Source organism: Fusarium fujikuroi, chromosome FFUJ_chr02 (genome assembly GCF_900079805.1).
Source record: "Fusarium fujikuroi IMI 58289 draft genome, chromosome FFUJ_chr02".
NCBI classification, from domain to species: Eukaryota; Fungi; Ascomycota; class Sordariomycetes; order Hypocreales; family Nectriaceae; genus Fusarium; species Fusarium fujikuroi.
In genome coordinates, this window is record NC_036623.1 from 1,991,755 (window position 1) to 2,004,875 (window position 13,121).

The 13,121-nt window shown below is 46.8% G+C and overlaps 5 protein-coding genes; 2 read left to right on the forward strand and 3 right to left on the reverse strand.

The window, feature by feature from the left end:
• Positions 1-375: 375 nt before the first annotated feature.
• FFUJ_04674 (related to triacylglycerol lipase V precursor) lies at positions 376-2,125 on the reverse strand (the record flags this gene model as incomplete). XM_023572012.1 has 4 exons in its annotated part: positions 376-1,248; positions 1,300-1,556; positions 1,607-1,737; positions 1,791-2,125. The coding sequence occupies 4 exons, from the start codon at positions 2,123-2,125 to the stop codon at positions 376-378; spliced, it is 1,596 nt and encodes a 531-aa protein (XP_023426220.1).
• Positions 2,126-2,853: 728 nt separating this feature from the next.
• FFUJ_04673 (probable L-asparaginase II) lies at positions 2,854-3,966 on the reverse strand (the record flags this gene model as incomplete). Its single annotated transcript, XM_023572013.1, has 1 exon — positions 2,854-3,966. The coding sequence occupies one exon, from the start codon at positions 3,964-3,966 to the stop codon at positions 2,854-2,856; it is 1,113 nt and encodes a 370-aa protein (XP_023426221.1).
• A 1,706-nt stretch (positions 3,967-5,672) lies between these two features.
• FFUJ_04672 (uncharacterized protein) lies at positions 5,673-6,094 on the forward strand (the record flags this gene model as incomplete). XM_023572014.1 has 2 exons in its annotated part: positions 5,673-5,687; positions 5,744-6,094. The coding sequence occupies 2 exons, from the start codon at positions 5,673-5,675 to the stop codon at positions 6,092-6,094; spliced, it is 366 nt and encodes a 121-aa protein (XP_023427211.1).
• A 3,676-nt stretch (positions 6,095-9,770) lies between these two features.
• Positions 9,771-11,101, reverse strand: FFUJ_04671 (uncharacterized protein; the record flags this gene model as incomplete). XM_023572015.1 has 2 exons in its annotated part: positions 9,771-10,673; positions 10,712-11,101. 2 exons carry the CDS (start codon positions 11,099-11,101, stop codon positions 9,771-9,773), a joined length of 1,293 nt encoding a protein of 430 aa, XP_023426222.1.
• Positions 11,102-12,404: 1,303 nt separating this feature from the next.
• On the forward strand, positions 12,405-12,965 carry FFUJ_04670 (uncharacterized protein; the record flags this gene model as incomplete). XM_023572016.1 has 4 exons in its annotated part: positions 12,405-12,421; positions 12,511-12,591; positions 12,649-12,773; positions 12,826-12,965. The coding sequence occupies 4 exons, from the start codon at positions 12,405-12,407 to the stop codon at positions 12,963-12,965; spliced, it is 363 nt and encodes a 120-aa protein (XP_023427163.1).
• Between the last annotated feature and the right edge of the window lie 156 nt (positions 12,966-13,121).

A 13,121-nucleotide genomic window follows, 5' to 3' on the forward strand; every position in this document is an offset into this window, starting at 1 on the left:
TCTTCCGGGCTAGCATTGCCTTACAAGGCAAATTCAGATGGAGGGAATATGCAAGGGTAATACTCGCATTGTTAGAAGCGAGCCTCGGCGTCGCCGATCTATACGAGTACTGTTGGACATCAGATGAAACCAGGACCTTAGAGCGTTCGAGCGCCTAGGATCCTTAGTCCAGGGGGCGGAAATAAAGATATGACGAACTTTGCTGAATCTGTCCTAAAGTATCATGAACTTGGCTATGTGTTCCGTAGAACTACCACCTAGAATTGAATTCTTGAGTTACATCAACCCCTAGTTAGGCTAAGCGAAGTCACCGTTATATCATGCCTCCAACTTGATATTTCCTTTTCTGGTGCCTTTTGGCAAGCCTCCCCGTCTCTAACCATAAAGTTCTCGTGCCACCTCATAGGAGTTGATATAATCAATGCCCTGTTTCCGCCAGGTATCATCCTCAACCCAGTTCTTCGTAGCATTGAACACCATATTTTTGGGCTTTGACTTGCTGTACTTTGGCCATTTTGGAAGTTTCCCCTTCTTTGAATTAGGATCCAGACTGTTGACGAACCTTACATAAGCCTGTCCAATGGTGTTGGCCAACACTGCGTGACTATCGTACTGCGGGCTTGGTCCTAGCAACCCAGATATATTCTGGAAGCTAAATGCAACATTATCAAAATGCTTCACGCCATCCCATTCGGATCTCAGGTATGGTCTTTGATCGAACCGGTAGGAGTAAACATCTTCAGACTGGGCATATAGTTCTGCGAGTTTCCTGCGTCCTGAGATCATGGTTATGTCGGCGCCAATAGCACAGGCACGTCGTCCTTGGTAGTTTCCATCCTGTCTTGAGCAATCAGTGATGGCGTAGGGAGGTTGATGGCATGGATCATCGGGATAAAGTTCCATGAGCTTCCGTATCGTTGGGGCGCTCAGAGCATAGTTCCGCCACCGAAAAGCTTCGTAGAAGAGATCTTGATCCGTGTTGACCTTTCCGATACAGAAGCCTTCATCAGTGTTTGCTCCAATTATAAGAGGCACGGTGTGATAGTTCTTCTCGCGGATGAGCTGACTGGGGTAACCGGTCAAGAAAGTGCCATCGATCAGTGGGTTGAACGTCAATGAAGGGCGCGCAGCATATAGCGACTTCTCATCCAAGTCTCGGAGACACGCAAGCTGATCCTTTTTGTCCCAGCACCCGACAGTCCTTGTGAGATTCTCAAAAGCAACATTGTAGTAACTGAGATCATGAATCTAGATAAAGTCAGTCAGCAAACTCAACAATCGTGCCGTTGAAGTTCATACCTGTGCACCTGTAATACCTCCTGACTCAAGGATAGCTCCCCGATACAGCCCGTCATCTCGACCATCATAACTAAACATCTGATACGCAATACTCTGAGCTCCGGCGCTCTCACCCCATACAACAACTCGTTCTGGGTCACCTCCAAAGGCTTCAATGTTCTCTTGGATCCAACGCAGTGCAAGTCGTTGGTCTAGGAGGCCAGCATTGGCGTTACCTTCCTTCAGAAGGCTGAAATTCTGGAGAAAACCCCACATCCCTGAAGGTCAGAAAGTTAGTAGTGATGCTTCAAACGGAACCCTGACATACCTAATCTGTAGTTAAAGCTCACTGCTAGGATAGGCTCTTTGATATCTTGACTGACTTTGACGATCCCGCTGAGGTTGTATTGTGGGTCAGCAGAGCTGCCAGCGTAAAGACCACCGCCGTAAATCCAAACTCTGCGTTTCCTACTATCAGCCTTGAGGGAGTATTTGTTGTTTGGGGGACACACAGGACTGGTAGAAGTTTCTTTGGTTTTCCAGCTGGTCGAATAACATTCAAAGAAAGGCAGTCCTCAGACATGGTCCAATTCTGAGTGTACTGCATGCAACTGTCTCCATACTCGGTGACTGTGCGTTCCTCTGTGAAAGAACTGTCCAAGCTCTGGGGCCACTTGAATCGGAGATTCCCAACAGGGGGCTGAGCGTAAGGAATGCCTAGAAAGGCATCTTGATCCCAGTCAGGCAGGTTCTTGCCAACGTATGTTCCGTTTAATGTTGTGGCTTTAGGAGAAGCTGCACTTGTCGTCCAGGCCAACGCAGTTAAGAGGAAGAAAGATATCGACATCATATCGAGGTGTGCCACTTTGGCTAAAAGGTAGTCACGACACTAAAATCTCTCTTGACTTCATCAATACCAAGACTTGAGCATCAGACGTCTTATAAGTCAGTCACGCATATTGTTCTCAGACCTCGCACTACTACTCAAACTAGGGGCCATGTTCTATTGCCACGGCCACAATGTTTCCACCAAGGATAATCTAGGAAACTGTTGTCTATTCTACGCAGTGTCGTAGCTCTGACGGGGTATGAGATTAATTTGACTATTCCCCGCGTTGCTAGCCCCAGGAAAGGATGTCGATCTGGGGTGATTGAGTTGCGGGGTGCGGAGCAACCCCGATGGGAAGGAGACTCAGATCCTTGTTTGGAGAATTATTACTTTGATCTAAAGTCATTCTGATCGGGAACTCTGAAGGATTTTGAGCTCTTGCAACAAGGGGAGCCTCTGTGCATGATAGACAGACTTGGTAAGGGCGTCAGTAGGCAAAGAGATACAAAACGATCAAACTCTAGAAATATCTGGCAAGAAGACGCTTGCTACAAATGATCTTATTCCCTGGCACTAATGCTACTATCGCCTTTAGGCAAATATCATACTTGAAGCAGTAGACCAGTGTACGCTTGTCGACTAACATGACCCCTGGACCTGAAATTTAGTCCCGGGAATTTCTTTTACCACCAATCAGCTTTCACCTTGTGACTTGTTCAATATCAATTCCTCCCAACGCACTATCTTCATTGTCTGCCGAGATACCCAGTGGTCTTATCTACTCTATCCCCGAATGGCCGTACTTTGAAATTGAACCTCACATGCCCTGTTACTTCGTTCATGGTATTTCTCCGCTGAAGGTGATGGAAACCGTCTAATCTCCCTCTTTGCTCTGGTGTACCAATCCCTAACTGTTCGAGAATCTCTGGAATAACCGCATAAAGGATCTCAAGATTGCCGTCCTCGATCTTTGCGGCTACCCCAAGGGCCCCTTTCGCCCCAAGGCGCCGAGTATCTTCAGACTCTCGGACGCCTATTCCATAGGACGCATCAGCACCAACTTTGCCAAACAGTTGCCCTCGATAGGTCTGCATGAGCACTGTACAGAAGCGTCCTGTTCCACCAACTTGCTCTGGATGTTTCGTCATGGCGTTGAATACGCGTGCGAAATTTCGGGTTCTTTGACTAGTTGATGACGATGCCTCGACAGCGTCCGCGGCATCAGCGAAGGTTGCATATTTTTGGGCAAGATAGAATAGAGGATATGCCGGTGCTGGAAGATTGCATCCATCAACACCCCATTCCACTTGCTTCGGATCGTGTGCCAGGTCGCCGACGACTCTTTTGACCTCAAGCTGCATAGGACGGCTGGGCAGATGATAGTCTTTGACATCAGCTCCCAGCGCTTCAGCACCGGCCATCATGGCGACATGCTTCCCGGAGCAGTTATTGCAGAGTCCAGTTGGCACAAATCCAGTCTTTATCCACTCGCGGTTCACCTCTTCAGAAACTGCAGGATGACCGCCACATCGAAGATCATCTTCCCCTGCTTTAATCTTGCTCAGCATGTTCTTGGCGCGGGCGATGTGAAAATCTTCACTCGAGTGCGAGGCACACATAAGAGCAAGGTCAGTCTCATCGAATCCAAATTTATCAACAGCGCCAGTCTCGATCACAGCTACGGCTTGGGCAGGCTTAGTTGCGGATCGAGAATGGGTAACACGAGAAGGGTTCCCGGCTGAGAAGAGGATATTACCCTCTATATCGGTTACGGCGATGTGTACGCCGTGCGTGTTTTCGATAATACCTCCTCGATCGGTGACAACATAGTCTCGGTCAAGCAGAGTAGTTCGAGTCATGTTGAGTTCAAGCATGGTAAGCTGATGGAGCCTTTCTTGTGAAGCAAGTTGGGGTTCTAAATTTCTGATAGGAATCTTTGTGAGTCTGTCACAGCAATTGAACTGAAAGAGGCTTCTGTTCCCTTTTACAAGGCGTTATTATTACATCTCCCTCTAAGATACTACTGATATTTGTCGTTAGATCAATGCAGTGGTGCGTCTCATACGATGACGATCTCAACAAGGTGAGTCAAACTTGACCCAAAAATTGTAGTTCATCCAATAAGCCCGCGCCATGCATTACGACGTGAGTCAGAGAGTCAGATGCCCCAGGATTGTTTATCTCTCGTAGGAAGATTACGAGAACAAACCTTGCAGTGAAGGGAAGGTGAGCTGCAAAGCGACTCAGAGTAGCACCAACAATGGCACAATCAGTTAATCGACTCTCGGATTATTGCCCGATTCAGTATCTACACAGAATTCAACGGTCAGACCCCGCATATTGGCGTGTTGGTTCCAGAATCAACAGCACACTCGCACAAACGCTTGGATTAATATTCTTTGAAATTGGTTGAGCTGATTCTTCCCATATTCTAACAAATATCGTCGATAGTCATACTGCGGTGACATGTTGGCGAACTTCTTGAGCTTCCAAATATGCAGATAACTGTAAGATATATCTTCAAGGCAAGACAGTCGCGTAGCTCTTCTCATATTGATACAGATCAACATAACTATCATGTAATTCCAGGGATCGAGCATCTGTATTAGCGAGGCTTTGTACAAAGGGAATAAGAAACCTGACAGTTCAACATTCTTCTCTCTTGTCATAGGTTGAAGTTTCTAGTAATGATCATAGCAAGACATTGGCAATGTGTCGATTCTTTTGGTAAGGCATATCGTTTCGAGCAGACACTCTATTGAGATATTCTCTTAACTGAGCCAACAGAGATACCAATTAAATAGCTGAATCTGGACTCCGGGACCTACAACTTGAGCTCGTCGTGATATTGATACCTCTTCGTCATAGTTGGTAAGAGGAGCTCATTAGGAGAAGCAGTTGACTACTTCTCATAGAGCATTTGCGCTGGACTTTACGTGTTGTACAAGATTTGGAACAGTTTTGTACGTGATTGGTGTTTACGTTTTCAGAAGCTCTTGCTTAAACCTCGAGGGCAGTACCTTACGGAATCTAGACTTCAGCTACCGACCTTCGGTCACACCAGAGGATCCTGATATACGAGCCCCCCACGTGACCTGGTTCAAACCCGAGCAAAAGAACAATACAATTGTCAACAGGTCCAATTATTACAAGAGAACAACATGCATTTATTTCATATGCCAAGGAAAGCGACGTTATGGCATCTGAAAGCGTGGTCTTGTTTCATGTATTTGCCTACGTACCAGCCACATCATTACGTCACAGCACCCTTGAAGTCGCATCCCCTGTAAGTTCTGGGGTCAAGAACTTGATTCTAGCGGTAAATCATGGCAGCGTCGCTATTATGACGATTTGCACGTCAGCCTCTTTCCAATCTCGATGATGGATCCTGTTTGCATTTTTGCGGAGAAAGGAGAAATCAGGAAATTTTCTTTGATTCTAGATACTTATTTAAAAATATTCTATCTTCTGGTGGAGTTTTTCTGTATCCTTCTCTCTACATCTTCATTCCAACACTTTCTTCCCTCCTCCCATTTACACTTTGATCTTATTCCCGGGCCGCAATATGTCGTCATCATCCGTATGTAACCCAAGTATTCTTACTGGTAGCTCAATCACTAACAGTGTTCCCACCAGGCTGAGCAGAGAAGCGATCTCGAGGAGGAGCAGCTCGAGCAGGAGAAGCCCGTGCGAAAGACAAAGACCAAGAAGCCAAAGTCCGAGCGACGCAAGCGACGCGCCCGATTCGAAGACTACGATGACGAGCAAGACAACGGCCAGATGGCCCAGAACAACTACAACGCTCAGCAGCAGCAGTTACAGCAACAACAAATGCAGCAGCAACAGCAGCAACAGATGCAGCAGCAGCAACAACAGGGCGGTGGTGGAAAGAGTGATGCCCTCTCTCTGCATCTTGAATTGAACCTTGAGATTGAGATTCAGCTCAAGGCGAGAATCCACGGTGATCTCACTCTTTGCTTACTGTAAGTTGAACAACAATTATCGCCATGATCAATGCTAACATTCCCAGGAACTAAATAACGACTATGGCCTTTGGGTTATTGTTCATATCGGAAAACAATGAACGACATATGACTTGGTTTGGCGGCGTTGGGGCTCCTTTTACATTTCCTTGGATATCTACACATATATGTTCAACAGTATTCTCGACATGTCTAAGACATTGTCTGTCTATTTTATATACTTATTACCATTTTGATCATGCTTTTCCCCAGAAGCTAGTGACCGTTGAACGCCCGGACGTTGACTAGCCTTGAGATAGCCTCAGATTTGCGATGTTAGCTCTGAAACCATGTAAGGATCGGCTAGTGCTGCTAATCAAGGTCTGATCTTCAGGCCCATCGAAGTTCTAGCCAGTCTGTACGTAGCCGCACAGCCACGTAAGCCTCCGTCATCTTGCACGCGACAACCCCACACTCGCGTCACCATGGTGTTTTACAGCAGTGGAGGTGCATCACCACCAATGATCATCATCATTGATGCTGATAAGGATTAAGGTGAACAAGCAGGGAATTACTACATGTTTTTAAGAGTGCAATTAGTTTAGAAATAATACTTACTATCTTATCATCATCAATATAGCTGCTGTATGTTGTTATTGTCGCGCTTGTCTCTATCGAAAACATTTGACATACCCTGCATCGCAAGCTCTGGAGCCATTGCCGAATCAATAGTGCTGGATGACTGTTTCATTTCATTGATTTAGTCACAATCGTTTCAGTAGTCGGAAATCATTCTAGAGCAATGACAGGTTGGCTCGTGCTGACCAATTTCAACAAGCCTCGTCTAGGCGATGATTGACAGTCCATTGGTCGTTGAAGCTTATGGTATCTCAGTGCGATATCTCATGTCAAGAACTCATTCTCAGCCGATGGCCATCTTATGCGATCCTCTTCTAATCTTATAGAATCTGTGGAAGTGGCCAGACTCCTAAATGATTTTTCTATCCGCAATTTCATATCGTGTGAGGAATCTTAGTGACAGTACGGCTGTCTCATCCGTAACAAGCCATCAAAGGCTGCGATTCACAAACTTGAGTGATATCAGGCAGTCTCGGGTCTTTATAGACTCTTGAACATAAGACTCATCTAGTACGCTCATGTTTAAGCCAAATGTTTGCCTTTTCCATTTTTAGGCTTATCTTGAATGGCTTTCGAATACACAACACCTCAGTTGTCATCTTCGTAAGCTCAAAATGAAAGTATACCATGAACTATTCCCAGTTACGAATTCAGATGACATCTACTTAGAGCATATGTCTCTTTTATCCAACTCTGCTTACACAACTTCAACTTCGGGTCTGTAGTTCATCCTAAGTTTCATCTTCCATGGCTAAGCTATAAGCCAGAAGTGTTCCCTGAGCCGAAACTCGTAGCCAAAAGTCTAATCTTGACCTCTTCGTCATATACTCAATAGCAGCTGCACTTGAACACGTATGCTATATGTTCTCGCATATTTTAGGTGCTTTTACATGTCTGTATCGATGAGCCTTAGTACGACAGGGGAGATATTCTCAATCTGTTCATGAGACTCAACTTCATATCAACGTTTCAACCATACCCGAACCTGTCTCTTCTATTCGTGCTAGCCGCATCATTCTAGTCATTAGAGTCTCTTGCCACGAAAGGATGTTTCAACCTACGACGAGTTGGTGATGGTGTTCATAGTAATTGGACGACGTATGCAAAACTCATGGATAATGATTTGTAGTCACACAGGTGAGGAGCTAGCGCTTCTTAGAGAGTCATTGGCGTCATGAAAGGTTTAGGAGGCTGAGGTGACGTCCGATACTAGACGCCGAGTCCCTTCACGGCGCATTTATCCAATCCTCAAAGTGTCAGTAGTTGGGCTTTTAGACCTGCAGCTCTCATCCTGTAACAGCCAAAGATGAATGGCGCACCAATAACCGAGGTAGAATTCCTAGGTGGCATTAATAAAAGAGGTTGGTATTGATACAATATGCAGACAGGGTTGGCATGTGGAGTTTAATGCCAACGAAGTGTGGATCAGATATACATGCCGAAGCTGAATACGAAATGCTACTTCATGTTTGCTTTTGTTGATTTCGGCGAACTAACCCTTGAACCAGTATCACGATCTAAGTATCTAGCAGCTGAATATCGAAATAATAAGGACTCATAATGGCCATTGGTGCAGAAAGCAAACGCATCTACTCCACGTATTTTCTAATGAAGGGCCGGCAAGTAGAGGGAGAAGTGGGAAGATTGCCCGTGTCTTGGACAAACGCCCAGCTCATCTCCGCTGCTGCATGTCAAAAGGACCTGTCTCCGGCTCCGAGGCGGGATATTAATATGCATGTCAGAGCGGCTCTGCGGGTGCGGGACGAGCTGGGCGACATCTGATCGAGTGCAAGTTGACAAATCGAGGCGGGTGAGAGATTCACGCCGACAAGGTTCAGCTGGGGCTGAGAGAGTGGATGAAGCTGTAACTTCAAATAGATCACGAGCAAGACTGTATCCACCTGTAGGCAGGAAATCACCGCCTTTCTTTTCTTTTTTATGTTGAGTGCTGAGATATCAGTCAGGCCCATCCTCTTGAAATCCACTCTCGTGGCGGAATATATCGGGTTCAAGGACAAATGTCTCACTTTCAGATGTCACGCATAACCGCCCGTCCGAGATTCATTCTGGAATCAAACCTGCCAGCGCAAACATGCACCGGATATGCGCGCAGCAGCACATCATTTCCGAATCCATTCCGCGATAGATCTCTTCAGATCCTAGTCCCTGTGATTGCTTCACCCCTGCTTCACGGTCTGGGGAAGAAATCTCAACATCCAATAGCGACACCTTGCTCGAGAAGTAGGAGGGTTACATGATCTACCCTTCGTTGTCAGATTTTAAGGTCGTAGCGGATTCTAAGGGGTCGTGGAAGAAACACTTCGTTACCGATCTGCGAGACATGTTTTGTCGCGTGAGGTTTAATCTGAAACATAGTCACAGAAAATCGAAAGATTCTAGTATATCATCATATGTTTTCCCAATTTCTAAACAATGGAAGAAATCCCTATGTTTTCAAATCTTCATCAAATCCTTCGGCTCGGTAGAGCATTTCCAAACCTCTCCGTGATACACATGATCTGACAGAGAGTGAGGCTTGCGAAACGGATGCTGCAAATCCTCCTGCAGCATGCATGCGCCCCCGGACTTTTTTCAATGGCGCATGGCAACGAATACTTGTCCTTGCAGAATTATGCATTGAATCTGGCCCTTGTTCCCAGGGCGGTTGTGGCGGTTCTGGGGGGGACCGGATAGAAACCGGATGCATGGTCCTTATGCTAGACACCTCATCGATGACGTTTTATGATAGGTATTGTGATCAATTAGCTTTTGAAGGGTATCAATTAGGTTATGAGATGAATTGAGAGTAAGTTTCACGGTTGGGGGTGTCACTTGGTGGTTGATTAGACACTCGAAACATGGAGAAGGTTATCGGATAACTCAAATCAATTTAACGCTATCATTACAGTACATGCCCTAATATTGGCCATAAGAGTAACCGAAAGTCCTCGACTAGATCCAGTGTACATGATAGTTCCTTTCCCCGTAATATCATTGATCCTAAACGCCAGTGACCAAACGAATGTGAAAGCAACATGGTAAACCCTACCGAACCAAATATTTTATGACGTAGCATCTTCAACAGTAGGCTTCCTATACGATCCCGCCTCGCTCGTAGAATCATTTTTCTTGTGGTTCTTGTCCTTCTCTTTCTCTGGCTCCCAAACTGAACTAGCCACTGTACCACCCTCGTCCCCAGTCAACTTCTTGGCCATTGAGAAGATTGAGAAGTCCTGGCTCAGGCTCGTCAAGATACTTCCATCTGACCCTCCTTCACTCTTGGTGGGGCTATCAATATTCAGGCGGCTCAGGGCATCGGCGATACGCTGGCGCTTAGCTTCCTTGGAGTCTGGGTCCAAGAGTCCGTTCTTCTTCTGGTCAGGCTTATAAGTTGGAGAAGGTGGCTCAGCGCCTTGATGACGGCCAGTTGCGACAAAAGCAGCACGTTCGGCTTCGTCTTTGGCCGTTTGCTCTTTGTGCTGCTTCATCTTTTCATCCATGGTCATGGGCTGTTCAGGTTCTCCTACAGGCTTGGGCTCCTTCTTCTCTCGCCTGGTGAGCTCTACTTCTAGCACGCGAGTGCCCATGGCTACCTTTGACTTGAGGCCATCATCGTCGCGGTCGTAGTACAGTGCCCAGATGCCGGGGAGTTCTTCGACGGCGCAGAAGCCCTCCCAGCCCTCACAGGTCATGCGACGGTCTTGCTTGGTGCAGTCAAATGGACCAGTGATATGACCCTCTGTATCGGCACGAACACCATACTTGACTTCATATGTCTTCTTGTCAATGTAGATCCAGTTCAAGAACGGAGGGTCGTCACTAATAGTAGTGACGAGACCCTCGTACTCTGTGTCTGGGAAGGGGAGGAAGTATCCTGAAAAGGCGTAGCCTTTGCTGACATTGTTTTTAGGATCATGATTGTATAGTGGGTGCTCATTGGCGATATAAAGCTGCTCTGATGTTAACTATCATATTGTGTAGCTTTAAAAGCACAAGGACTGACCTTTGAATCTTTCAAGACAACAAGTTTGTTGTTGATATCTCGAGATCTGATACTCGGCTTGACACAAGAGACAACTAAGTTGCAGCGTCGGCCACGGTGTTCTTCGCGCTTCGTCTTTGCCTGAGACTGTCTGATAGCTTCTTGCGTACCCAGCATGGCTGGGCAGACAGTCAGAGCTAGAAGCATGGGTAAAGACATGATGACTTTCTGCGGGTCGTCTTTCTGGACAGCTTCCTTGAGCTTATCAACCTCTTCTAAGAGCTTTTGCTTGCATAAGCCGCCGAAGAGTTGCTGGAGTGTGCTTTGGGTCGAGTCTTGTTGGGATTGTGATGAGGAATCAACGTTGGGAGATGAGGATGCAGAGTCAACGTTTGGGGACGGGGACGACATTGAACGTCGTCGGACAAGTGGCGATATTCACGGCGGCAAAAAGTAATAGTAAACAAAACAGGGAATATTCTGAAAAATTATTGGGATGGGTTGAATGCGAGACACGCACAGAAGAAGGGGTGTGTTACTCCAGGATGTTCACAGTAATCTCTGAGCGAGATTATACAAAGTGGCAAGCTATATATCAGGTATTATCACATTGTACCTTAGCTGATTGTTCTAATCAGCTGAAGAGACACCCCCAGCACAGAAATTTCAAAAAACGCACAGCGGTTGTATAAACCAGGATGATGCGTGTCGGACATGTCGGACTGCCGGTGTTTCCCGACAGAATCATGCCATCCTTCGATCCGAGTGCTACAGTGTTGTAAAAACAAAGTTAATCGAAGGGGACCTGATCCCTGTATGTGTGATCGAGATTGGACAGAGGGGCATGATGCGAAACATAACTCAAGCACGGATATCCCTGACTTCCCGTAAGCCACCCCCGTTTTAAACCCCGTTCTTAGAGGCTTAAATGCTTAGCTGGAGGGTTGTTGAAGGACCCTTGTTGATGGGCTAGAGACTCTGCCACCCTTTTGGAGAAACGTTGTGTTTCGACGAATTGAGGTTATTTGACGTTAATTCAACGTATTTTCTTAATAAAACAGTCAATTCAGTATACTTTACGATTTCTGGAGTGAATACGTTGTCTTGCCAGAGTCAATTGGCCCAATGGCCATCTGTATCTTCGCCATCTCAGTACAGTCTGCCCACAATCAACAACTCCCGTTCTCCTTGTTTCCCCAGGACAACATCTGTAACTAGTGCCGCCAGAGCACCTACCGACATCGGACGATATCGTGGGATACGATACATGTCACTCCATAGCCCCTCTCTCGTTTCTACAGCACAAAAGTAACCCCGGTCTGTAACCGTGACACTTCCATCTCAGCCCATTCTCCATACCGGATCTCAATACCCGTAACAGCTGCAAAGGCCCCTAGAAACCCAGACGTTCTCGAATCTGAAGATCTGCGGCTGAAGGCTCCCCCCTGGGACCACCTTGTATGCGTCGTGGGGCACGACACCCCCAGAAAATGTCAATATCCACCGCAACGCAGATATACTCGTCAACCTAGAACCTATGACTGAGGCCAAATCGTGTATATAAGATGGCCTCTCCGTCGCCTTCAACTCAACTTTTCTCATCAACACTCACCATCCAAACCATTCAACAATCATCTACTTGAGCCCCCAGCTCCGATCACCACTCCAAACACTCAACAACTTTTGACAAGTTTGTCCAACACAATCCAGCACAATGTCTGCCCCTACTTCGTAAGCATTCCCTTTTACTTCATTTCATCTTCACTCCCCTCAATGGCTCAATCTCAGCACCAATGGAGTCCTCACACTGACTAACTTAGCACCACTTCTCCCCCTCCCACTTCTGAGCTTCCCTTTGCCAACCTTCCCTCTTCTCCTGCTCCTGTTCGCAACTCTACCGCGTAAGCAACTCATCAATCAGTTCTCAAGTAATAGCTAACATTTCTTGCCATTAATAGTCTGTCCAAGCCCGCCTACGCCTCCGACTCTGACTCCGATGGTCAGGCTCGAGGTGGTCGCCGCAGCCAGAAGCAGCAATTCGTTGTTCCTCTGCCCACCTCCACTGGTCTCTCCCAGCCCGCTGGTATGTAACTTGCTCACCTGCCTTCATTTTCCCCCTGCTCACGCAGCCTTAGGTCAACTCCTCAAGGGTGCCACAGACGAGAACGGTGCTCAGAAGTCCGCTGCCCTCCTCGTGGGTATCAAGCTCGACCTTGAGGCCGAGGTTCACCTGACTGCCCGCGTCAAGGGTGACATCGTCGTCGGTCTTTACTAGACAAGGATGGATTCCAACACTGAGACTGTACTTGGTGGCTGGTCGCAGGATACGGCTGGTGGCCATGTGATGATATAACGAGAATGGTGAACGCCCGAGCAATGCCCAACAATTGACGGGCTGTCAAAAATGGATGGGATTTCCTTTTTTCTGGAC